The following is a 27675-nucleotide window of genomic DNA, read 5'->3' on the forward strand; positions in this document are numbered from 1 at the left end:
GGGGATGGGGTGTTATTGGCATCTAATAAAATGCTCAGAACCACAAAGAATTATCCACCCCAAAATGTTAGTACTGAGTTAAAGAACCCCGGTTTATGGAGAAGGTTCCAGAAAGAGTTAGTGAAATATACTTTTAACATGCAGCATTTAGGTTTTCTTTCATCAATCCTATGATTTATTGGAATTTAATAAATATAACTTACACCTTTGTCTCTTGCTAACAAGGATAAAGGATACTTTTCTGTGTGACTGGTTTTCTTAAAATAATTGGCATTAGAATTGCTGTAAATAGGAATGCCTGGGTGGCTCAGTCCATCCATTTCTTCTTCTTCCAAGCATCCATTTCTTGGTTTCAGCTCAGGTCATGATCTCAGGGTCCTGAGATCAATCCCCACATCTGGCTCTGTGCTCAGCGTGGTGTCTGCTTGTCCCTGTCTTCTCACTCTGCCTCTCCCAACACTCTCTCAAAAAAATAAATATATATAAAATCTTAAAAAAAAAAGAATTACTATAAATAGCTTTTTACAAATAAGGAGAAAAGAGGGATGCCTGGGTGGTTCATTCGGTTAAGTGGCTGCCTTTGGCTCAGGTCATAATCCTGGGGTCCTGTGCTCAAGCCCCACATTGGGCTTCCTGCTCAGTAGGAGCAGGAATTAGGAGCTCCCACTCCCCCTGCTTGTGTTCCCTCTCCTGTTGTCTCCCTTTCTGTCAAATAAATAAATAAAATCTTAAAAAAGAAAAAACAAATGAGAAAAGAAATGTATGTTTTTGAAGTGACTTCTGTGCATTCCTGCCAGCTAGGTTACTTTAATGGAAGTACCTTGAGCTATAAATAGTTTTCCCCCCTTCTTTTCTGCAGAAAAGTAGCCTGCAGCTAGCATTCTCTGTGAGCTAATAATTACTCCTTTACAGCCTTTTTATTTGAGGAGGGCAGGAATAGTTTCAAATATTTTACTTCTTTAAAAAAATTTTTACTTCTTTTTATATTTTTTCACAATTGAGTTTTTCACAATTGAGTTTCACAATTTACTTATTTACGTATTTCTTCACAATTAATTTGGGGCTATGAATTTGATTTGTTCCTCAGATTTATTGAATTCATCTGATAATACAAGTTATTTTCATGGTAAGATTATCTTCTCTCATATAATCAAAATACTTTTAAAGGAACAACATAGAGTTTTTATTTAAATGGCAAGCACCAAACATTAAGGTAGCAAACATAAACAAATTCCATTTCCTTTTTGTATAATAGGTTGGACAGCACTTCATGAAGCTAGTGTGGGAGGATTTTATCAGACAGTAAGTGAACTATTAAAAGGTGGAGCAGATGTAAATATCAAAGGAATGTACCAGATCACTCCCCTACATGATGCTGTCATAAATGGACATTATAAGGTACTGTGATGCTTTTGTTTGCAAAGCAAATACTATATTCTGCAAGTATTAAAAATCTCTGGAACCTCAGTTTTAGGAATTCAGTTTTAGTTCATTCTGCTAGTGGATACTCGGAATATGTAATAAAATAGTACATGTGATATAGTATGTGATGATTTGTTGTGATGATTTGTTGTTCCTAATATGGTAGATGCCATTTTACATGTTACTTTTAATAAGTACAGATCATAGAAGATGGGATCGGGAGGGAGACAAACCATAAAAGACTCAATCTCAAAAAACAGACTGAGGGTTGCTGGGGGGAGGGGGGATGGGAGAGGGTGGTGGGGATATGGACATTGGGGAGGGTATGTGCTATGATGAGTGCTGTGGAATGTGTAAACCTAGCGATTCACAGACCTGTACCCCTGGGGATAAAAATACATTATATGTTTATTAAAATAAAATTAAAATAAAATAAAATAAAATGTCAACTCTGAGGGAAAAAAAATAAGTACAGATCATGTTTTGGTTATACGTAATCTTTTTTAAATTAAACTTCTTTAAGACTCTTCGATGAGGTGCTTTAAAGGTTTTATCATGAAGTTTCCTACTTGTAGAGTATTACACAGTGATGTCCAGTCCTGATAGGAGGCATCCAGCTTTATGGGCACTAATTGTCACTTTCAGAGACCACATAAAACCTGAATCTCTTGGGTTTAATGATCCACCAGTATATACTAGCATAGATGTACCAGTGGTTAAAATATCAAAATACTATAGTTCCATACAAATTGGTTAATAATAGCTGCAGTTAAGATGATTGATCCTAGCACATACAGTTTATTTCAGATGATTGATCCCAGCAAATACACATACAGGCTCTGAGCCTCCTAGACATTTTTCTGGTCTAGGCACTACACTACAGGACTGAGGCACTTGATAAAAACATCCTGTTATTTATTTTGGGTATTTTAAGTTTCCTCTGGGTTCAGACTCCTAGAGTAGGAAAAGGAGCTAATTAGCTGGGCTCAGCAAGTTATGTTCTATGTACTTCCAGAAGAAATGCCTGACAGGTAGAGCTGGAGATGGCTGCAGGGAGCCATAGGCATAGACAGATAGAGCATATCCCTTCCTAATGTGAAATAGTACTTCAGGAAAGTTTAGGCTGTTTTGCCTTTTTTGATAATATATCACTTGCTTGTAGGTGTTCACCCCCGCACATTGTAGAGAGGGCTGGGAGGAGATAATTCTGCTTGGGACCAAATTTAATGGCCAGAAGAATGCAGGCTTGGAGAAGTGATAGTGTGAGCCTTCTCTGTCCTTTATCCCATCTTCAAAGCTGGCCTCCATTAGAGAAACCTCATGCCAAGGATTCTTCCTTCTCCTCATGGCCCATCTGCTGTTCAGTTTGTCAGGGCTGACCTATCCTGGTCAAGAGTCTTTTTGCCCTTTGGACAAGGTAAGCTCTGAGCACTTTAATTTTTCTTCTTTTCATTCTCAGTTGTTCTTTTGTCCCATCTGGTAACTTGGCTTTAGTCAATTTCTGCCTCATGGGTTAGAACCAACTATCCCCTTTTCTGGCCTTTGCAGCTATGTAGCCTTCTCCTACTCCATCAGTGAAGTAAAAGGGACCAAAGACACATGCCTCTGACCCAGAATCTCTTTTCCACACTACTTATCTCGCTTCCACTTGACAAACTATGTGTTCTTGGGACTCATGTACTTTTGGCACTGTGGCATGTCCAGACTGATGGCAGGAGAAAAGAGAACGACAAGACAGAAGTGGAAGCCTAGAGAATGGTCATAAGAATTAAAAGCTAAAACCCAGTGGGATGGGATGAAATCACTGTTTTCTTCATTCCCTTCCCTTTTTGTTTAGCTGGGGGTTGGGAAGGAGCCAGAAAGTTATTTAATGCAGTCCAAGAGAGATTCCCAAAATGCCAGGTCAGTTCTGGACTGACTTAAGAACCAAAGCCTTAAGAATCAAAGTAAGGCAGAACATTGTTTTGGAGGATGGAGTAGGGATGACGAGAGCATCACATGAGGATCTAGGCTAACCTTGGGGGAATCTCTTATGTGATGCAAAGATGATCAGAAAAATGGTATAGGCTCTGAGTATTGTATTGTCCCATGACTTCCTTGTCACAGGACTAAGTTGTCAAACAGGGAAGCCCTGGGAACCTGATGCTGGACTCAGCACCTAGAGAGTGTGAGCTTAAATATTCCAGAGTTGAAGAAACTTGAATATATATCGTCCTACAGGAATTGACTTTCATACTAAGAGATGGGACATACTAAAACATAATACCCTATTTTTTAAGAATTAAAAATCCATCAATATTTGCAGAAGTCCAAATCTTTAGAGACAGAAAGAAGATTAAGAATGAAAGGTAGAGAGTAGAGAATGGAGAATAATAACAGGTCATGGTTAAAGGGTTTCTTTTGGGGGATATTAAAGTAGTTTTGAAATTGGGGACGCCTGAGTGGCTTAGTCAGTTGGGTGTCTGCCTTCAGCTCAGTTATGATCCCAGGGTCCTGGGATCAAGTCTTGCATCAGCCTCCCAGGAAGCCTACTTCTTGCTCTGCCTGACGCTCCCCCTGCTTGTGCTCTGTCAAATAAATAAATAAAACCTTAAAAACAATGTTCCAAAATTAGATTGTGGTTATAGTTAAAACTCTCTTAATATAAAGAATATTGAATTATATTTTTTAAATGTGTGAATTATATCTCACTAAAACTGTTAAATACATTTTTTAAATTGAAAAAATGAAATTTGAGAATTATAGATGATTGGCTCATTCTGATTCCTTAGAAAAATCAAGAATAAATTATTAGACATAAGGGAGACATTTAGACAAAAATATAGTTATCTGACCCCAAATTGCCAAGGAAATATTGAAAAAGAAAAACAAAACTGGGGGCATCACATTGCCTGATTTCAAGCTATATTACAAAGCTGTGATCACCAAGACAGCATGGTATTGGCACAAAACCAGACACATAGGTCAATGGAATAGAATAGAGAGCCCAGATATGGACCCTCAACTCTATGGTCAACTAATCTTCGACAAAGCAGGAAAAAATATCCAATGGAAAAAAGACAGTCTCTGCAATAAATGGTGCTGGGAAAATTGGACATCTATATACGGAAGAATGAAACTCAACCATTTGCTTACACCGTACACAAAGAGAAACTCTCTATGGGTGAAAGCCCTCAGTGTGAGACAGGAATCCATCAAAGTCCTAGAGGAGAACATAGGCAGTAACCTCTTTGACATCGGCTACAGCCACTTCTTTCAAGACATGTCTCCAAAGGCAAGGGAAACAAAAGTGAAAATGAACTTCTGGGACTTCAGGTAAAAAGCTTCTGCACAGCAAAGGAAGTGGTCAACAAAACAGAGACAACCCACGGAATGGGAGAAGATATTTGCAAGTGACACGACAGACAAAGGGCTGATATTCAAGATCTGTGAAGAACTTCTCAAACTCAATGCCCAAAAAACAAATAACCAAGTCAAAAAATGGGCAGAAGATATGAACAGACACTTAGCCAAAGAAGACATGTAGATGGCTAACAGACACATGAAATAATGTTCGTCATCATTAGTCATCAGGGAAATCAAAACCACTTTGAGATACCACCTTACACCAGTTAGAATGGCAAAAATCGACAAGGCAAGAAACAACAAATGTTGGGAAAGTTGTGGAGAAAGGGGAATCCTCTTACACTGTTTGTGGGAATGTAAGTTGGTGCAGCCACTTTGGAACAGTGTGGAGGTTCCTCAAAAATTAAAAATAGAACTGCCCTATGCAGTACTGGGTATTTACCCCAAAGATACAAATGTAGTGAAAAGAAGGGTCACATCCATCCCAATGTTCATAGCAGCAATTTCCAAACCATGGAAAGAGCCAAGATGTCCTTCAACAGACAAATGGATAAAGAAGATGTGGTCATATACACAATGGAATATTACTTAGCCATCAGAAAGGATGAATACCCAACTTTTGCATCAACATAGATGGGACTGTAAGAGATAATGCTAAATGAAATGTCAAACAGAGAAAGTCAATTATCATATGGTTTCACTTACTTGTGGAATAGGAGAAATAGCATGGAGGACATTAGGAGAAGGAAGGGGAAAATGAAGGGGGGGAATCAGAGAGGAAGAGGAACCATGAGAGACTGTGGACTCCAGAAAACAAATTGAGGGTTTTAGAGGGGGGAATGGGTGAGCCTGGTGATGAGTATTAAGGAGGGCAAGGATTGCATGGAGCACTTGGGTGTTATACACGAACAATGAATTATGGAACACTACATCAAACGCTAATGATGTACTGTATGGTGACTAACATAACATAATAAAAAATGGAAAAAAAAGAAGAATGTAGTGATACCTGAGAATCTGTAAGCATTACTAAGAACAAGTCATGTCAGACTAACCTTGACTTCTCTTGTGTTAGGTTTATTTTGTTAATAGATGAAGGAAATGGCATGACAAGTTGATGTAAGCTATCATGATTTTAACGAAGCTGTTATTTGATGAAATGTCCTGTGGTATATGAGTATAGGAGATGTTGAATTGGAAGTTGGTTAACAGTGTTACTAGGGTTCACATATATTGAAAAAATATCCCTCACATACACGTTCATATATCCCTCATGTACACATTCCATGTGTATCTAGTGTGAACTCTATTACGAAGTTTGATTATATATTCTATTATACTATAAAGAGCCAACTCCCAACAGGCTGAGACACAACTGTGTTTTGTTGTTACTGGGAATTTTAAAGAAATCCTGGATATCAAACCATTTTACTCATAAATATTTGAGCCTTCATCTCTTACAGATAAGGGCTTCTTTTTATTCCTAAAGTATCATCTCACTTAATAAATATTAACAGTTTCTTAATACCATTTAATACCCTGTCCATATTCACATTTCCCAAGTTATTTTAAAAATGTGTTTTTTTTTAAAGATTTTATTTATTTATTTGACAGAAATCACAAGTAGGCAGAGCAGCAGGCAGAGAGAGAGGAAGGGAAGCAGGCTCCCTGCTGAGCAGAGAGCCCGATGCAGGGCTTGATCCCAGGACCCTGAGATCATGACCTGAGCTGAAGGCAGAGGCTTAACCCACTGAGCCACCCAGGCACCCCTAAAAAATGTGTTTTTATAGCAAGTTTTTGTTTGAATCAGGATTCTTCTTTTTTTTTTAATATTTTATTTTTATTTATTTATTTGACAGACAGAGATAACAAGTAGGCAGAGAGGCAGGAAGAGAGGGAGAGAGAGGAGGAAGCAGGCTCCCTGAGGAGCAGAGAGCCCGATGTGGGGCTCGATCCCAGGACTCCGGGATCATGACCTGAGCTGAAGGCAGAGGCTTAACCCACTGAGCCATCCAGGTGCCTCTTGAATCAGGATTGATGAAGGTCCATTCATTACAGATTTTGTTGTGGCTCTTAAATGTGTTTTAACCTCTAACAGTCCTTCCTCTATTTTGTGTTTTCTTATGTCTCCTAGCATCTGGGTCTTTGTCTTATAGAATTTCCTAAATTCTAGATTTGGCTAATTTTATTTTTGTGGTGTTATATAGCTTGTTTCTTCTTACATTTTCTGTAAATGCATAATCTATATAGAGACCACAAGTCTGGATGTTAGATATGCTTATTGGTATTAGATATCATTGCTTTGGGGCACCTGGGTAGCTCAGTCATTAAGCATCTGCTTTGGGCTCGGGTCATGATCCCAGGGTCCTGGGATTGAGCCCTGCATCAAGCCCTGCATCAGGTTCCCTGCTCACTGGGAAGCCTGCTTCTCTCCCATTCCCCCCTGCTTGTGTTCCCTCTCTCGCTCTGTCTCTTTCTGTCAAATAAATAAATTAAATCTTTAAAAAATACTTCAGATATCATTGCTCTTAGGCATTTTTAGCAAAGTACATATTTTTCAAGTTAGAGGATACATAAGGAAAAATTATGAGTTCATACTGATATCTCTTTTCAACTTAATATTATGGATTTATATTGAACTTTGATTTTATACTTGTATCTCTTTGTCTCAGGCTCAACATTTGTTTTTATTACATTAATTTACTTATTTCTTTATTGTATAATATACTCATTACTACTTAGCAATATTATTATCAACATTAACCCTATTATTATTAACAATAAAACTACTGATGAATTTTTTTGTAGTTCCTTCTGTTTTATGCATATTTCATTAGTGGTGTGTAGTCAAGATATTGTCTTTTCAGGTACTTGAAAGAATTTTATTCTCTGAGTATTATGCTAAGCACAGTGAGTCCGAGAACAACAAATATGATATGATTTCACTCACGTGTGGAATTTAACAAACAAAACAGATGAGCAATGGGGGAAAAAAAGGGAGAGGGGGGAAAACCAAGAAACAGACTCTTCATTATAGAGAACAAACTGATGGTTACCAGAGGGGACATGGGTGGGGTGATGGGTTAAATAGGTAACAGGGATTAAGGAGTGCACTTGCTGTGATGAGCATAGGGTAATGTATGGAAGTGCAGAATTCCATATATTACATCTGAAACTAACATTATCTGTGTGTTAACTAACTGGAATTTAAATAAAACTTTAAAAAAAATTTATTGTCCTACTTCTTTCTTACACAAATAAGTCAGCTGATTTTATTTTATTTTTTTTTTTTTTTAAGATTTTATTTATTTATTTGACAGTCAGAAATCACAAGTAGGCAGAGAAGCAGGCAGAGAGAGAGAGAGGAGGAAGCAGGCTCCCTGCTGAGCAGAGAGCCCGACATGGGGCTCGATCCCAAGACCCTGGGATCATGACCTGAGCCGAAGGCAGAGGCTTTAACCCGCTGAGCCACCCAGGCGCCCCAAGTCAGCTGATTTTAAAGGGAAGAAAGAATTTGTTGGGTTTTTTTTTTAATGATTTTATTTATTTTCAGAGAGAGCACAAGCAGGGGGAGTGGCAGAGGGAGAGAGAAAAGCAGACTCCCCACTGAGCAAGGAGCCTGATGCAGGACTTGATCCCAGGACCCTGGGATTGTGACCTGATGCAAAGGGACATGCTTAACCAACTGAGCCACCCAGGCATCCTAGGAAGAAAGCATTTGATTCAATAATATGATTAAAGGTGAAAATCCATAAGCAAACTTGAAGTAGAGGTATATTTCCTTAAGGAGGCTACTGCTTGATGAGCCAAAGAAGTAGAAATTGTGATGCCGGCCACTTACTGAAATTGCTCTGCTTCTTCTAGGTAAGCACCTGTGGTAGCTTTAAAATATGTCCACAGATTTTTTAATACTACTCTTTTCAAAAGGTAGAGCCGGGTTCTCTTCCCCAAGATTATGGGCTGGAGTGTCAGTGACTTGCTTCTAACAACTAGGATATGTCAGAAGTGATAGTATATGACTTTTGATGCTAGGTTGAAAGTACTGTAGGTTCTTCCATGTTCTTTCACTTCTCTCTCTTTTGGTTCATTATATGAGAGAAGCCAGATGTCATATTATCAGGACATTTAAGGAGTTCTATGGAGAGGTCTACACGGCAATGAACTGAGGTCTCCATCGCACACCTGTGTGACCGAGGCATCTTAGGAAACAGAACCTCCAGCCCCAGTCAGGCTTTTACACAGTTGTATCTCCAGCCATCCTCTTGACTACATCCTCATAAGAAACTGACCATACTTCCAACCTGCACCAGTATCTCTGCACCTTGCCTGCTTTGGACCTCCAACCTCACCTTAGCCCAAAATGGACCCCAACTGCTCCACCAGGGGCTCCTGCATCTGCTCTGTCTCCTGATGACACAAAGAGTGCAAATGCACCTTCTGCAAGAAGAGCTGCTGCTCCTGCTGCCCCCTGGGTGGTGCCAAGTGTGCCCAGGGCTGCATCTGCAAGGAGGCATCAGACAAGTGCAGCTGCTGTGCCTCATGTGGAGGAGAGCCTGTTCCAGATGTAAACAGACCAACATAAACATACTTGCAGACTTTTTTACTTTCTTATCCTACCTGTACTCAGTTGCTACATTCCTGTTTCTGTGAAATATTTGAATGATAGTAATCTCATCTAGGTGCTTCTGGCAAAAAAAAAAAAAAAAAAAAAAGAGAGAGAGAGAGAGAGAAAAGAAAAAAGATAGAGATAGAACCTGATATAAAACCACCTACCTGGCTGGTCCCAAATTCCTGACCCACAGAAACTGAGATTATAAATATTTATTATTTATTTGAACCACTATGTTTGGGGGTAAATTGTTAGGTAGCAACAGAGAGCTAATATAGAACCTAAATATAGGTTAAAATAGAGGGGAGGGGTGCCTGGGTGGCACAGTTGGTTGAGCATCAACTTTGGTTTGGGCTCAGGTCATGATCTTAAGGTCATGGGTTCAAGCCCTGTTTCCGTGCAGAGTCTGCTTAAGCTTCTTTCTCCTTCTCCCTCAGCCCCTCCCAGTTGTGCTCTCTCACTCTCAAATAAATATTAAAAAAAAAAATAGGTGGGGAAATACTCAAAAAAAGTCATTTATTTACTGCCTTTTGGTGAGAAGAGAATGTTTCAAGTTAGAGGATATGTAAGTAGGCTTCAGAATTCATAAAATTAAGACTGCACAGGGAAATGGGAAGTGTAGATATTTGGTGAAGCAGATTATCCATTGCCTAAATCAGAGACTGCTAAAATAATGTATCTACTCCCTTGGAATCACCAACTCAGATTTTCAGGAAAGTAGGGCTCTAGCTCCTGCCTTTTCCCTTCCCTCTTTCTCATGATTCTTGATCCTGAGTCACTCTCATCCTATATGGGTTATTTCTTGACATAAAACCTCCAGAGATAAACAATATAGCCCTTTTGGCAACTCCCTTACAAAACTTCTTTTCGTTATTTTAAATTTTGTTTATTCATTTTTTAATTTAAATTCAGTTAACATTTAATTCACATATAGTGTATTATTAGTTTCAGAGGTAGAGTTCAGTGATTCAGCAGGTGTACATAACACCCAGTGTTCATTACATCACATGCCCTCCTCAAGGCTGGTCAGCAGTTACCCCGTCCCCTCCCCCCACCTCCCCACCAGCAACCCTGTTTGTTTCCTAGAGTTCTAAGAGTCTCTTATGGTTTATCTCCCTCTATGTTTTCACCTTATTTTACCTTCCCTCCCTTACTCTATGTTTATCTGTTTTGTTTCTTATATTTCACATATGAGTAACATCGTATGATAATTGTCTCTCTCTGATCGACTTATTTCATTTAGCATAAAACCCTCTAGTTCCATGTGTGCATTGTTGCAAATGGCAAGATTTCATTCTTTTTGATAGCTGAGTAATATTCCAGTGTGTGTGTGTGCATGTGCACACGCATCTGTATGTCTGTCTATCCTCTTCTTGATCCATTTATCTGTTGATGGAAATTTGGGCTCTTTCCCTAGTTTGGCTATTGTGGACATTGCTGCTATAAACATTGGGGTGCAGATGCTCCTTTGGATCACTACATTTGTATCTTTGGGGTAAATACCTAGCAGTGCAATTGCTGGGTTATAGGTAGCTCTATTTTCAACTTTTTGGGGGGACCCCCATATTGTTTTCTAGAGTGGCTGTACAAGCTTGCATTCCCACCAACAGTGTAAGAGGGTTCCCTTTCCCCCCATCTTCACCAACATATGCCATTTCTTGACAGGTATGAAGTGGTATCTCATCATGGTTTTTTTTTTTAAAGATTTTATTTATTTATTTGATGGAGAGAGTACAAGTAGGCAGAACAGCAGGCAGGGGGAGAGGGAGAAGCAGGTTCTCCACTGAGCAGGAAGCCTGACATGGGGCTCGATCTGAGGGCCTTGGGATCATGACCCAAGCTGAAGGCAGCTGCCCAACCAACTGAGCCACCCAGGCACCCCTCATTGTGGTTTTGATTTTTATTTACCTGATGCCAAGTGATGTTGAGCATTTTTTCATGTGTCTGTTGGCCATTTGTAAGTCTTCTTGGGAGAAATGTCTGTTCATGTCTTCTGCCCATTTCTTGATTGAATTATTTGTTCTTTGGGTATTGAATTTGATAAGTGCTTTATAGGTCTTGCATACTAGCCCTTTATCTGATAAGACATTTGCAAATATCTTCTCCCATTCTCTGGGTTTTCTTTTGGTTTTGTCAACTGTTTCCTTTGCTGTGAAAAAGCTTTTTATCTTGATGAACTCTAATAGTTCATTTTTTTGTCTTTGTTTCCCTTGCCTTTGGAGACATGTCTAGTGAGAACTTGCTGTGGCAGACGTCAAAGATGTTGCTGCCTGTGCTCTTCTCTTGGATTTTGAAGGATTCCTGTCTCACATTGAGGTCTTTTGTCCATTTTGAGTCTATTTTTGTGTGTGGTGTAAGAATATGGCCAGGTTTCATTCTGTGTGTGACTGTCCAATTTTCCCAACACCATTTATTGAAGAGACTGTCTTTTTTCCATTGGATATTCTTTCCTGCTTTATCGAAGATTAGTTGATCATAGAGTTGAGGGTCCATTTCTAGGTTCTCTATTCTGTTCCATGTATCTGTGTGTCTGTTTTTGTGCCAGTAGCATACTGTCTTGATGATTACAGCTTTGTAACACAGCTTGAAGTCTGGAATTGTGATGCCACCAGCTTTTGTTTTCTTTTCTTTTTTTAAAGCTTTTATTTATTTATTTGACAGAGATCACAAGTAGGCAGAGGGGCAAGCAGAGAGAGTTGGGGGGAAGCAGGCTCCCTGCTGAGCAGAGAGCCAAATGTGGGACTTGATCCCAGGACCCTGAGATCATGACCTGAGCTGAAGGCAGAGGCTTAACCCATTGAGCCACCCAGGTGCCCCAGTTTTGCTTTTCTTTTTCAACATTTCTCTGGCTATTCAGGGTCTTTTCTGGTTCCATACAAATTTTAGGATTGTTTGTTCCCACTCTGTGAAAAATGTTATTGGTATTTTGATAAGGAGTGCATTGAATCTGTAGATTGCTCTAGGGCATAAACATTTGAACAATATTTGTTTTTCCAATCCATAATCATGGAACATTTTTCCATTTCTTTGTGTCTTCCTCAATTTCTTTCATGAGTGTTCTATAGTTTTGAGAGTACAGATCTGTTGCCTCTTTCATTAGGTTTATTCCTAGTTATCTTAAGGCTTTGGGTGCAATTTTAAATGGGATCAGTTCCTTAATTTCTCTTTTTCTGTCTCATTGTTAGTGTATAGAAATGCAGCTGATTTTTTTTGCATTGATTTTATGTCCTGCCATGTTGCTGAATTCCTGTATGAGTTCTAGCAGTTTGGGGGTAGTCTTTGGGGTTTTCCACACAAAGTATCATGTCATCTGTGAAGAGTGAGAGTTTGACTTCTTTGCCAATTCAGATGCCTTTTATTTCTTTTTGTTGTCTGATTGCTGAGGCTGGGACTTCTAGTACTATGTTGAACCACAGTGGTGATAGTGGACTTCCCTCCCGTGGACCTTACCTTAGGGGAAAAGCTTTCAGTTTTTCTCCATTGAGAATGGTATTCTCTGTGGGCTTTTCAAAGATGGCTTTTATGATACTGAGGTATGTTCCCTCTATTCCTACACTGTGAAAAGTTTTAATCAAAAAAGGATACTGTACTTTGTAAAATACTTTTTCTATATCTATTGAGATGATCAAATGGTTCTTGTCCTTTCTTTTATTAATGTAGTGTATCATATTGATTGATTTACAGATGTTGAAACACCCTTGCAGCCCAGGAGTAAATCTCTCTTGGTTGTGTGAATAAGCCTTTTAATGTACTGTTGGATCCTATTGGCTAGTATCTTGGTGAGAATTTTTGCATCCATGTTCATCAGGGATATTGGTCTGTATTTCTCCTTTTTGATGGGGTTTTTGGTTTGGGGATCAAGGTAATGCTGGCTTCATAGAATGAGTTTGTTTCCTTCCATTTCTGTTTTTTGAAATACCTTCAGAAGAGTAGGTGTTAATTACTCTTTAAATGTTTGGTAGAATTCCCCTGGGAAGTCATCTGGCCCTGGACTCTTGTTTTCTGGGAGTTTTTCTATTACTGCCTGAATTTCCTTGATGGTTATGGGTCTGTTCAGGTTTTCTATTTCTTCCTAGTTCAGTTTTGGTAGTTTATATGTCTCTAGGAATGTATCCATTTCTTCCAGATTGCCTAATTTGTTGGCATATAGTTGCTCATAATATGTGTCTTATAATTGTTTGTATTTCTTCAGTGTTGCTTGTGATCTCTCCTCTTTCATTTGTGATTTTATTTATTTCTGTCCTTTCATTTTTTTAAGAAGTATGGCCAGAGGTTTATCAATTTTATTAATTTTTTTCAGAGAACCAGCCCCTAGTTTTGTTGATCTGTTCTACTGTTCTTTTGGTTTCTATTTCATGATTTCTGCTCTAATCTTTATTAATTCTTTTCTCCTGATGCGTTTAGACTTTGTTTGCTGTTCTTTCTCCAGCTTCTTTAGGTATAAGGTTAGGTTGTATATTTGAGACCTTTCTTGTTTCCTGAGAAAGGTTTGTATTGCTGTATACTTCCCTCTTAGGACCACCTTTGCTATATCCCAAAGTTGCGTTTCCATTAATTTTTTAAAATTCTTTAATTTCTTGGTTGACCCATTCATTCTTTAGTAGATGCTCTTTAGCCTCCATGTATTTGATTTCCTTCCAAATTTCCTCTTGTCATTGAGTTCAAGTTTCAAAGCATTGTAGTCTGAAAATATGCAGGGAATAATTCCAGTCTTTTGGTTCTGGTTGAGACTCGATTTGTGACCCAGTATGTGATCTCTTGTGGAGAATGTTCCATTTGCACTCGAAAAGAATGTGTATTCTGTTACTTTGGGATGGAATGTTCTGAATATATCTGTGAAGTCCCTCTCATCCAGCGTGTCATTCAAAGCCCTTTTTCCTTGTTGATCTTCTGCTTATATGATGTGCCCATTGCTGTGAGTGGGGTATTAAAGTCCCCTACTATCACTGTATTATTATCAATGTGTTTCTTTAATTTTGTTACTAATTTGTTTGTATAATTGGCTGCTCCCATGTTAGATGCATAAATATTTGCAATTATTAGGACTTCTTGTTGGATAGACCTTTTAATTATTGTGTAGTGTCTATCCTCATCTCCTATTACCTTCCTTGGTTTAAAATCTAATTTGTCTGTTATAAGGATTCCTATCCCAGCTTTCTTTTGATGTCCATTAGTGTGATAAATGGTTTTCTGCCCTCTCACTTTCCATCTGGAGCTGTCTTTGGGTCTAATTTGAGTCTTTTATAGATAGCATATCAATGGGTCTTGCTTTTTTATCCAATCTGATACCCTGTGTCTTTTGTTTGGGGCATTTAGCTCATTTACATTCAGAGTAACTACTGACAGATATGAATTTAGTGCCATTGTATTATATAAGTGAAGTCATTCTTTCTGTATATTGTCTCTGTTCCTTTCTGGTCTGTAACTTTTGGATTCTCTCTTCATTTAAATGATCCCCTTTAAAATTTCTTGTAGGGCTGGTTTAGTGATCACAAATTCTTTTAGTTTCTGTTTGTCCTGGAAGCTCTTTATCTTTCCTTCTATTCTAAATAATAACCTTACTGGATACAGTATTCTTGGCTGCATATTTTTCTCATTTAGCGCCCTGAATATATCATGACAGTCCTTTCTGGCCTGCCAGGTCTCTGTGGATAGGTCTGCTGCTAGGCTTATGTTTCTACCATTGTAGGGTAAGGACCTCTTGTCTGGAGCTGCTTTCAGGGTTTTCTCTTTGTCTCTGAGACTTGTAAGTTTTTCTATTAGATGATGGGGTGTTAACTTGTTTTTATTGGTTTTGACGGTGGTGGTTCTCTGTGCCTCCTGGATTTTGATGCCTGTTTCCTTCCCAAAATTAGGAAAGTTTTCAGCTATAATTTACTCCTATATACCTTCTGCCCCTCTCTCTCTTTCTCCTTCTGGGATCACAATTATTCTAATATTGTTTTGCTTCATAGTATCACTTTGCTCTCGAATTCTCCCCTTGTGATCCAGTAGTTGTTTATCTCTCTTTTTCTTGGTTTCTTTATTCTCCATCATTTTGTTTTCTGTATCACACATTCTCTCTTCTGCCTCATTTATCCTAGCAGTTAGAGCCTCCATTTTTTATTGCATCTTATTAATAGTATCATTAGTATCTTTATAATAATTATTCTGAACTCTGGTTCTTATATCTTCCATCTTGGCATTCTGTCCAGAGAAGCATAGATGAACAAGAGAACAAAATACTAAAATAGTCACAATGACTCCAGAGAAATATACACTGAACAAATCAGAGGAGACCAGAAATGGAAAAGAAAAAAAAGAGAGAGAGTGAATATAATCAGACAAGTGAACAGAACAGAGCAATACACTAGATCCCAGGTGTACTTTGGTCTGGTTGTTAGAAGAAACTAGATCTCAAAATTGTAAAGAAAGAAAAACATATACATACAAAAATAAAATTAAATACAATGAAAGGATAGAATGTAACTATAAAAATGAATATTTAAAGACTTAAAAAAAGAGTTGATAAAATAAGAAATTAGTTGAAATGGAAGAAAGGGAAAAATTAAAATTGAAAGACTAAAGCATCGTGAGAAAAAAACTCATGAATTCTGTATACTCTTTTCCCTTAGTACTGGAGTTTTACAGTTGTCATTGATGGGTAAACTTGGTCTTAGCTGGATGTTCTTACTGATTTTCTCCGGGAGGGGCCTATTGCTCTGATTCTCAGGTGTCTCTACCCGGGGCAGAAATGCACCAAGGGGTTAGGCTAAGTAACCTGGTCCAGATTGCTCTGTGTGGCTTTTGTCCCCTAAAGGCTTTCTGCACTGCTTTAGAGGATGAGAATGAAAATGGCAGTCTCCCAATCTCTGGCCCTGGAGCCAAAAGCTCACTGCCCTCACTCCTCAGTGCACCCCATCCTCAAGGAAAAGCAGTCATTACTCCTGTCTTCCTGGTGTCCATCTACTCTCTGTGCTTACCCAGCCTGTGACCGAGCATTTTTATCTAGGCATGTGACCCCGTTTCAAGTCTCCAAACCCTGTAGACTCCTGTGGCATTCACCCGTGCTTCCTCCTGGGGGAGGAAGGAAGTTCTTGCCTTGGTTCTGAGGCTTGCTGGGTCCCTGATCAGAGAGCAGTTGCCCGACCTTGCCGGTTTGCAGTTTATGGCAACCCCAAGCTGAAAGCCCATGCCTGGGCTCACTGATTGCAGCTGGGTTCCCCACTCTGATATTTGGGAACTCTGCTGCACTCAGATATGCCCAGTCTGCTTGTGACCTCTGGGATCCTGAGACCATGCTGTCCCACCTAGGATTCTGCCCCGCTTCACTGCCTGAGCACCTTTCAGGCAGGGACGTTCCCCACCAGAACAGACTTCTAAAAGTTTCCATTTTGTGCTCCACTGCTTATTACTTTTCAGTATCCAGCTGATGGAGGCTCCCTCCCCCTGCAGTTTATCTTCCGATATATCACTCAGATTCACTTCTCTGAACCTCCTACCATGCAGAAAGTGGTCACTTTTCTATTTGTAGTATTACAGCAGTTCTTCTTTTAGATCTCCAGTCAAGTTCACAGTGTTCAGAATGGTTTGATAGCTAGCTAGCTGAATTCCAGGGACTAGACAAAACTAGCGTCCCCTACTCTCTGCCATCTTCCTTCCTCTCTCCCAAAACTTCTTTTCCTAAAAGAAAACTGTGTACTCTTTATTTTCTTCGCTGAATAAAGCATGAAGATCCAGCATAAATTTGTTATCTTCTTATACCTCATCTGGCTTATATATGAATTACAGATTTAATTATATCTACCGTTACTTTCAATTTTCCTATCTAGCATTAAATTCTCATAATAAAATAGTTTGAAAAGCAGAATTGCTGAGTCTGAATAATGTTTAAGGGATCTGGCTTATATAGTCCCTTTGCAGTATTGTGGTTTTCTCTCCTAGTATGCTTTGTTATAAAACGAGGAACATATATATATTTACTTTGAAGGGGATATATAATTTACAGAAATTCAGATCCCTTTTCTCATTCCAGATATTAACATAAAAATTTAGGCTCCTTTTAGTGTAGGGTTACTTGGAACATACTCTCCACATCCTCCCTGATTACATGCATTCTTTTATTAAAGAATATTTATTGAATATTTACTCTATGCCAGACACTGAGATAGGCACTAGCAATATAAAGATGATTAAGACATGTATTTGTAGTAGAAGCTTGTAAGCAACTTAAACATCTGTCAGGAGGGTACTGGTTAAATAAAGTACAGCACATTCAATAATAGACTATTACTTAGCTGCTAAAAATAATGAAGTTCATTTTATATTGATATAGTACAATCTCAAAGCTTTGTTCAGGGACAAAATATTATAGGGGAATGTATATAATATATGATCACCTGCATAACAAAAAAAAGTATACATATGTATACATATGTCTTTGTACACACACATACACACACACATACCCCTGTTGGACTAGGTTGTGGAAAAATTCAGGAGAAACCATAACAAGGGCTTAGGAAAAAATTGGGTTCCTGGAGGACAAGGGTAGAGGAGGGAAACTTATTTCTCATTGTATACTTTTCTGAGCCTTCTGTATTTGAACTATATTCATTAACTCCCTATTCAAAAATAACAAATTTTAGAAGAAAAATGTAATCCCACCCTCAGAAACCTTAGCGTATAGGAGAGACAGATATATAAGAAATAATATAATGATAAATACAATATATATTGTGCATTACAGTAAAATATGTACCTGAAAGAAGGGAGCGGTCATTTTTCTCTGGAGCAGCAATGGATGGGAGATCAGGGAGACTTCATGGAGGAGGTTACTTGAGGAGTAGTAAGATTAAGGGTTGACTGGTTTTTCCCTGATACTCTGAGGAGGAACAGCAGCAACACAGTTATAGATAGAAGACTTAACCATCTCCTGGAACCTGTTAAACTTATGTTTACTACTACAGAACCCAATACTAATTCTTGGTATATCTGCCAGCTCCAATTCACCAGCACTTGAACTATATATACATTTCTGACTTTCCTTCTTCCTTCAATCCCTTCCTCCCTCCCTCTCTCTCCCTGTCTACCCCTTTCCCTCTTTTTTCCTCTCCCTCTCTCCCTCTTTCTCTCTTTTTTGTTGTAAGAGAAGGGTATGTATATCAACAAGTTATGATTCAGTAACAATTACATTAATTTTTTTTATTCAGCAAAGTTGTAAGTAAATCCACACTGAAAGAAATACCAGGTGTTGCTTAGACCTATTGTCTGGGCATGCTCACATGAACAGTCTTTCCGTAGGTGGCAGAGTTACTTCTTCTAAATGGAGCCAATCCGTTACTTAGAAGTGACAGTGGAAAATGTGCTGTGGATGAGGCCAAAGATTCATGTATGAAGCGTCTCCTTGAGAAATACATTCCTAAACACCAAAAACATCTCCTTACATCAGGTAAGATTAAACTGCTCTGTTATATCTGTTTATCATATTCATAGAGAGTTACAGAAATTGAATTTAGAATTATAGAAAGTTTCGTTTCCTTCTTAGTTTTGAGAAAATCCAACCAGTGGTGTCCTTGCTCCATTCCTTTAATGAAGCACACTGACTTGTTTGCAAGTACACATAATGGAAGGATTCTAAAAGAACAAAGAACAAAGAGAGATCATATCAAATGTACTTTTTCCCTAGTTGTGCATTGCAAACAGTTAAGAAAACTTCTATAAAGTTTTTTCTTTTTTTCCTTGACAGTTTTTTGGCTGAATAACCTGATATGATGTAAATTGTATTTGGCTGTATCTTTTTTGATGAGTATGGCCAGGATTGTTTATTTCTATTTCTATTCCCAAACAGTCTTTTCTTATGGCTGTATTTTTACCCTGTCATCCATTACACTGGTAAAAATTGAACTACAAAAGAACTCGATTTATGGTTGTCAATAAGAAGAATTTACATGCATGGCACTTTCTTTATATTCTCCTTAATGTGTCTGTTAGATTTTTTGGTAAGATCACAACATTCTTCTGTTCAGAACCCTGCAGCGGCTCTCCATTTAATCTAGAAGAAATGTCAGTATCCTTACGGTGGCCTACAGGCCCCTGTTTTAGCTGGCCACCCTAATTAATTTCTTCTCCTACCATTCTCTATCTCTGTCACTAGACTTCAGTAACACTGGCCTCCTTGCTGTTCCTCAGGTGGGCCTCCCCCACCTCCTTCAAGTCTTAGTTCAAATGTGATCTTCTCGGGGAGGCTTAGACCATCCTATTTAATACTGCAACCTGCTTCCTTCCTACCCTCACTGTATTAGTTATCTATCACTATGCAATAATTACCCAAAGTTTAACATCTTAAAACAACAAACATTTATTGTCTCTCAGAGTTTCTGAGGATTAGAAGTCTGGAAACCTTTAAAGTGAGTAACCATTCTGGATTAGGGTCTCTTATGGGTTGCAGGCAAGTTCTTAGTGAGGGATGGTCATCTTGAGGTTCAGCTAGGACAGGAAAATCCACTTTCAAGATGACTCGAGCGGTTCTTGGCAAGCCTCATTTCCTCACTGCTTGCTAGCTGGAGGCTTCAATTGCTTGCTACATGAGCTTTTCCACAGGTCTGCTGACAGCCTGGCTCAGAGGAAGTGATCAAGAGAGAGAATCCACCCAAGAGAGAGGCTTCAAGCTTTCTGTAACTTAGTCTTGGAAGTGATATACAACCAGTTCTGCCACATTCTATTTGTTATAAGCACCTTTTGAAAGGAGTAGTATCAAAAATTTTATGAACATATCTTTCAAACTGCCACACTCATTCTAATCCCTCTTGCCCTACTCTATTCTATTGATCCTTTCCCACAGCACTTAACACCTTCTAACACATTGGACAATTTGTTTGTTTTTTATTTTCAATCTTTCCTCAAGAGTCTAAGCTCAATGAAGGAAAGGATCTTTATTTAGTGTGGTGATGAGTACTAAAATGCCTTATCTGCAGTAGGCATTAGTAAATATTTGTTGAATAAATAGTGTGTTAGTCCTTTTAAACACAACAAGCAAATTCTTTACCTTCAAGAGATGTGTATGTGCCTCATTCACTTTCATTAAACTATATATGTTTTTTAAAGATTTTATTTACTTACTTGAGAGAGAGCATGAGGGGAGAGCAGAGGGAGAGGGAGAAGCAAACTCGCTGTTGAGCAGGGAGCCTGGCATGGGGCTCGATCCCAGGGCTCTGGGATCATGACCTGAACTAAAGGAATGTGCCCAACTGACTGAGCCACCCAGGCACTCCATTAAACTATATTTTAATAAAATTTTCCCTAAGGAGGTAACTGTTTGAATACTGTTGACTAAGGACTAAGACGTGGATTAAAACACCCTACTGTATAATAAAGAGATAACATCACTGATAATTAAAGGCCACCAAGAGGTAATTAATGGTTCTTTAGAACAAAAGACTTCTTGCCCTTCTAGCCCAATCTCATCAGAAAATCAGGGGGACAGACTATACCTTTTTGAGGCCAGGTCTATAAAAGCACATTGAGATGGATTATTATATTCATATTTATATAAACTGTATAGATTATTGCATTCATATTTACATTTCAAGCTATATGAAAAATTGCAAATATTCAGTTGGAAGCAAAAGTATGTGTATTTATACATTTTTGTTTTGATAATCTGCTTAATTGCTTGACTTCTCTATTTCATGATAGCATGCATGGTTTTGCTCTGCTGAGAGTGCTTTCTCCAGCATTTTAGCTCTTTCTCCAAATCTAGAATCTCACGTTCAACAGTGCCCACTTCTGACCTATACTTACCCAAGGGAATTTCATTCATGGAAGGAATCCCAAGCCTTTCTTCTTTGGAGATAGCTCCCACTCTTCTTTAGGGAGGCAATTTACCAAGGTGGGCTGTATTGTGCTTCATTGGGTGGTTTGAATATTTCTTAAGTTAATTATCAGCTTACTTAATATAAATGAAAAAATTAGTTTACTTAAAGAATATCAAACAGAGTATTTGCTTTTAAATTTCAGTTGAAGATCTTTTAATTATGGGAATGATGAATAAAGGACTTTTCCTCATGCACTGTATTTTTGGTGCTTTTCTGTTGTAGAATATAATACATCTACTTTGGTATAGAACAGGAGTTCATTCTTATTAACTTACTAACTTACCAACTTTATAAGTTAGTAAGAAATTGTAAGCAATTTCTTACTAACTTACTAACTGAAAAGAATTACAGCAACATCACTAAAATTCACCACCTCAGAATTGATATCTGTGTAGTTTTTTTTTTTTTTTTAAGTTGATTATACTAGGGCATGTAGACTTTGAAAACTGAGATGGGCATTAAGGAAGGCACATGATGGACTTTAGGGGGGAGGAGTCAAGATGGAAGGAAGGCACATGATGTAATGAGCACTGGGTGTTATATACAACTGATGGATAACTGTACTCTACATCTGAAACTAATGATATACTGTATTTAATTAATTTAATTTGAATAAAATAAGGTGAAAATTAAAGAAAAAAGGTTAGTTGAAAGATGCTTTCTATACAGGAGTAAAACAAAAACAAAAACCCAAAAAAACAAAAGCAAAAGCAAAGTGAGAAGGGATAAAAGCCCCTTTCTTGCTTCCAGATTCTCTTAGGAATTGTGCCCCAAATGGTGGTTCCTGTAGAACCAGAAGCAGGTTTCTGTAGAACCAGAAAAAGGTTTCTGCTCTTTTATTTAAAATACTTTCATTTATTTATGTATTTTTAAGATTGTATTTATTTGAGAGAGAGAGACAAGAGATAGCAAGAGAGAGCAAGAGCAGAGGAGAGGGAGAAGCAGTCTTCCCGCTGAGCAGGGAGCCAGATGCAGGACTCGATCCCAGGACCCTGGGGTCATGACCTGAGATGAAGACAGACACTTAACTGACTAAGCACTCAGGCACTTAGTCTGTTCTTTTATTTAAGAACCAAAGTCTGTTCTTTTATTTAAGAACCAAAGTTAGGAGAAGGCACACAGTCCTTTTTGCTCTTGAAAAATAATAATAACAAAATTAATAATGGAGCACTTTCTTTGTGCCAGGAAGTCCTCTGAACTTTTTACATGGATTATCTTATTTAATCCTTGTAACAATTCTATAAGATAAAGACTGTTAATACTTTCATTTTATGGAGCTAAGGCAGAGGCATTAAGAAACTTAACCCAGGGTCACCCAGCTGCTAAGCAAATGAGTGGAAACAGAAACTCAGGAGTAGGCTTCAGAGACTGTGCTCCATTGAAGGACATTCTGTGAGTCAGCCCTCCTGCATGAGGTGAATAGGTGAATGCCAGGCCTCATTATGTACGTTATAATTTGATTGCTGTCATGAAAATTATTCCCAAGAAATAAAATGTTCTTTTTCCCAGTTATATCGCTGTTAAAATATTTTTACATTTCTAGTTCATAATGTATTTAAAGAATTTTGTATTTTTTACATATCACATCTAAGATGTTCATTCATTTATTCCTCCCTCTATTAAATAATCATTGAATACCTCCTATGTACAAGGCACTGTTTCTAGGTTTTTATCTTTTGTGGCCAAATGCATATGTAGGTACCTCTACTATTTAAAAGAGACACTAAAGTACTTTTCTTTTATTATCAACCTAGGTATATTTTATTCAGACCATCTTTTTTGTCTTACACATTCTCAAGAGTAGCCTTTTCCATGCATGTATGTTTCACTTTTAAGAGAGTGAAGCATTCAATTCATATTAGAACCTTAGTAAGCTGACATATTAGGAAATGATAATCCAGTTAATTATAAAAGAATCTTTTGCCTTATTAAAGTAGTCTGTAGCAGTTGTGTATCTGGATATATCTGTGGCAAATGTAAAAATAGTGAGTTTATTGCCAGTCTTTAGTTTTTGTTGGAGCATATTGCTTTTCCTATAGAAATGTTTTCAGGTTTCTCAAGATAGTATTGGGCTTCTAAAACATAGGAAAGTTACCATTTATAGGAATGTCATATGTGCCAATTTGAATGGAAAACGTTTGCATAATTTCACTTATTTCTCTGGTTTTCTCATGGCAGAGGACTGGTGGGTTTTAGAAATCTGGAGTCTGATCATTGGAGGCTATTTTCTCTGATTTTCTCCTTTTGTTCATAGCTCAAAAGAACAGCACCAGTCCATTAGACATAGAGGATACATACCAGCAAAAGGTATAGCTCTGTTTAGTAATAAACATGTTTATGGAATGAACCTGCTGCTTATTTTATAGATTATCAGAGTGGAAAGAAAGATGGTTGACGCATTCATCAGGAAGAGTGACTTCACCTTTGCTTTTAAGAAACTTTGGAATAATTACATGAGGATCAGAGGGTTCTGGGCTGTTAGTTTGTGAAGCAATTGAGTAAATATAGCTTATCTTGGCACACTGATGTATCAGTAGCCATTTCCTTTGTCCTCCTCTTCATGGAGCCATGAGATTTATCAACCATGTCAAATTTCCTCTGGCCTAAGCACAGTACAAGAGCCAAAGGTGTTGATCCATTCCTTCAAATTTTATATGGTGGGCAGTTACTCTTCATCTGGTGCTTGGGTTGTGGTGAGTGAGAGGAAGCGGTCTCTTTGTTTTAATCTTTAGCCCACAATGATTTTTTCATGCAGATCAGTTTGGGAGGATGTCTGTCTTGTTTTTAAGTCCCTACTTCTGCTGCCCTACCTATAGTCTGTCACAGATACTAGATGAAAGAACTCTCTTAATCTAGCTCTGTCTATACAACAATGAGAAGATGAGATTGTTTCTAAAGCATTCTTCTTTGATTTTGCTTAAAGCCCAGAAAAATTAAGTAGATTAAATTTTTTTATTATGCTTTCTAGGATTGATACTGCTAAACACTGGCAAAAACAAATTAAAATATGAAGCAGAAAATACACATTATTATACATAATGAGTCTTAGTCTACTACATTTGTCTTTTTCTGTTAATCTTCTTCTCTGAAATATCAGTTGTACATATCCCATCAGGCCCTGTGGTTAGATCAAATCATATAATTGAATGAAGTAATGGTTTGATTAATCAGCAATCCTGAATTAATTGAGTATAGAACTACAGCTGAAAATTAAAGCTAACTTTATGTTTTTTTTCTTTAGAAACCAAAATTCAGTTCTAAAAATCTCATTGGGTTTGTTTGTGATGAAAATTCCACCAGACAGAAGTCAGAACTTGTAAAAGTTGATGAAGGAAGCAAAGAAGGTTTATTTATAAATAAAGATTTATATGAACCTTACCAAAAGGATTCCAAAGACACAAAATTTGTTAACTCTAAGCATAAACAATCAACGCTTCACCAAATACACTCTACTACGGGACTCCGAAAGAAGAGTCTTCAGAGTGTCAAAGGTCCTAACACAAATGTGTCTACTGATAAAGAAAGAAGAAACATACAACATAAAAGAACTCAAGTGGATGATGCAAAACAAGAAATATGCAGTCCAAGAAAGACAGTAGCTCTTTCTTCTTTCAGAAGAAGAAACAGATTGGTTACTGGTCAGCAGGATGATCTCCAAACCTTTGATGACCTTCCAGAAGAGTCACATAAACTTTTTAGCCCAGCTCTGTCAAGCCTAAAAAATGGATTAGGTAACAGTATTGAGGCTTGTTCAGTTCCCAAAGAGACACATACCCAGGGCCTGGATTTATCAGATAATCAAGAAATAAAATTCTTAGAATCCACTGACCAAGTGGAAGCTGTTCTTTTCTCAGGACTTGGCTTACAGAAAGAAATCAAGTTACCACTTGTTACTACAGATCAGCAGCCTCACTGTCACCTAGAACAACAGCGCATTAGCCCTCATAAATCTCCTGAAAACAGTAACTCAGGTCAGAAAGGTGAGAGCCTTAAAAAGTGGGAAAATTCTTTTGCATCCTTGATAAAGGAAAATTGTAATAATGATGATGATGATTGCTTTACCTCTGAGAAGACTGTAGCATGTAAAAGAGTGATATGTTCTAGAGGTTGCAAAAACCATTGTAACTATGATGAGAATATAATAACAAATACAGAAGAAATGGATTTTCAACAGTTTTTCCCTTCTGAAGACCATTTTTCACAGGCAGATGAGTTGAAAGCCTGCAGTCTAATACTTCTACAACAGGAAGCTATTAATCTTTCTGATTCAGAAAATACAATAGGTCCTGAACAACATGTTGCAAATTATGAACAATGCACCTATGAAACTTCTTTTGATCACTCACATGGCAGTCCTGAGCATACTTTCCTAGCTTGTCCAAGAACATTTTCAACACAGGAAGCTTCAAAGTTGACTAGTCATGTGAAGCAATTCAAAAGGCCTCAAGATTTTAGCTCTAGAGCACCAACTCCTTTAATGGATCAAACAGATATACGTATTGTGGGAAAGGTAAATGAAGGAGAAGACCCTAAAAGGAATTACAGTGATGAAAGCCAGAAAACAAGTTCTTCAAATGGGCCTTTATCCACAGTTGTTAATTCTCAATTAATAGAAACAACTACAGTTGAAAAAAGGAAACAAGATCTTCCAGAGAGCAAAACCATACATGATACAGGTTTTTATTCCACTGACAATATCAGTAAGGAATTGACCGATATCTCACAACTTAGACAGAAAGAAGAAAAGGAAATTTCTCATAAACCAGGTATTAGTAGTATTGCTTGCTTTGTACACATCTGTAGATTTACTTATTTTATAGAAATTTCTAACTGAATTCCACTGAACTAGCTGAACTGACAAGAATGAGGACATGTGGACTATATAATTTAGGGATACTGTTAAGTAATATTGTTGACTTTGAAAATCAAACTGTTATTATCAGAGATTGTTGCTAAATTGATATTGACAGAGTAAGCAGTATTTCTATCAGTTTTTATGTTTTATGTTTTTTAATCTATTTTTTATATTTTTCTTTTTAATATGGCACTTATTTAGTATCCGTTAACCTAACATTTCCATAGCAGGAAACTATTAGCTCTGTTGATTTCAGTGATTCACTGTATTCCCATCAGAATTGCATCCAGCAAACTTTGTTTTTATATAAAAACATTTTTTAAAGATTTTATTTTTAAGTAATCTCAATACCCACCAGGGCTCTAACTCACAACTTCAAGAAGGAGAATCATACGCTGTACCGACTGAGGCAGCAAGGTGCCCCCCAAATCATTTTAAAGGGTTTCATTCCCTTAAAAAATAAATAAATAAAAATAAAATAAAAAGTCAGTCCAGCTAGGAATAGAAACTTAGAAGAGTTATGAGGCCAGACTCTTTTCTAATCATGTAACCAGTAAGGAGAAGTGCAGCACTGAGGTTGCAAAATGTTTGTTTTTCAGATGAGGAATTAACTAATAATATCAGTGGAGATGAAACCACTATGAGAAATGGTGAGACGAAAGAAAAAACAGATTCTGAAATGTGCATGTCTGATACCCAAGAACACAAAAAAGTTCAGAATTTCAGAAAAAGGCAAAATTTCTTGAAAGCTACCTGCAGTCAAGGTTTGTATTCCTATACCTATATAGGTAAAAATTGACATGATCACACCCAGCAGTGCACTGTACTTCAGAAACTTTCTAAACTCTCAGATTTACTGTTGGTTCTTCTCATTCACTAACTTATAAGATTATTTCAGCTTTTTTTTTTAGATTGTTTTATTATAAAGTACCACATGAGAATCCATTAGTCGTCAGTACATTCTTGTCATGTTTCTGCCTATGACTTCTAATTTTAAATGTTAGGGGAGGTAAGATTAACAGAGAGACAGCAAGAATTTTGAATGGGGGCAGTGCATCTGAATTATGCCGGATCCATTAGATACTTCCATTGAGCCCTTTCATCATAAGGCAAATTAAAGAATGGTCACTGGTTTCTTATTGTCAGATGAATGAACTGAGTATGTTTGGCAGTATGGACAAGTTAACCATCCTTTGACAGTTCTTGGAGCTAGTTCTGTGGTGAACAGTAGGCGAGGTCAGGCCATTTCAGGTTAAGTAGTAAACACTGAAAAGTTTATTTATCTATTGTCTATTAAGAGGTAGTAAGGACACTGGATTAGGCATTCTCTGTGAACCTTCACCTGTTGTCCCCCTCTCATGTAATCTAAAGTCCTTCTTATACATCCCTCCTGTAGTGGGTTGAATAGTGGCCCTCCAGCACATGTCCATGTCTTAATCCCTGGAACTTGTGATAATATCTTATATAAAAGAGTGAATTTTACCTAAATAGAAAAAGAATCTCTGCAGATGTAATAATGATCTTGAGTTTCCAGAGAGTAAAAAAAAAAAACAAAAAACCACATACAAAGTAACTGAAAGCTGAGTATG

General features: G+C 37.7%; 1 protein-coding gene and 1 pseudogene across 2 annotated transcripts in view; both read left to right on the top strand.

Moving 5' to 3' along the window:
• Positions 1-27675, top strand: part of ANKRD31 (ankyrin repeat domain 31) — a gene marked incomplete at both ends in the record, with an annotated part of 151367 nt that overhangs the window by 58612 nt on the left and 65080 nt on the right. The window contains 5 exon segments of the mRNA XM_080804333.1: positions 1256-1398; positions 18659-18806; positions 23486-23538; positions 24473-25997; positions 26686-26850. Of these exon segments, the coding sequence (XP_080660459.1) occupies positions 1256-1398; positions 18659-18806; positions 23486-23538; positions 24473-25997; positions 26686-26850 (2034 nt within the window).
• LOC308342602 (metallothionein-2-like) lies at positions 9128-9349 on the top strand (annotated as a pseudogene). The gene has a single exon. The product of its transcript is annotated as a metallothionein-2-like (transcript).

Source organism: Martes martes (genome assembly GCF_963455335.1).
Source record: "Martes martes genome assembly, chromosome: 5".
In the NCBI taxonomy this organism is placed as follows: Eukaryota; Metazoa; Chordata; class Mammalia; order Carnivora; family Mustelidae; genus Martes; species Martes martes.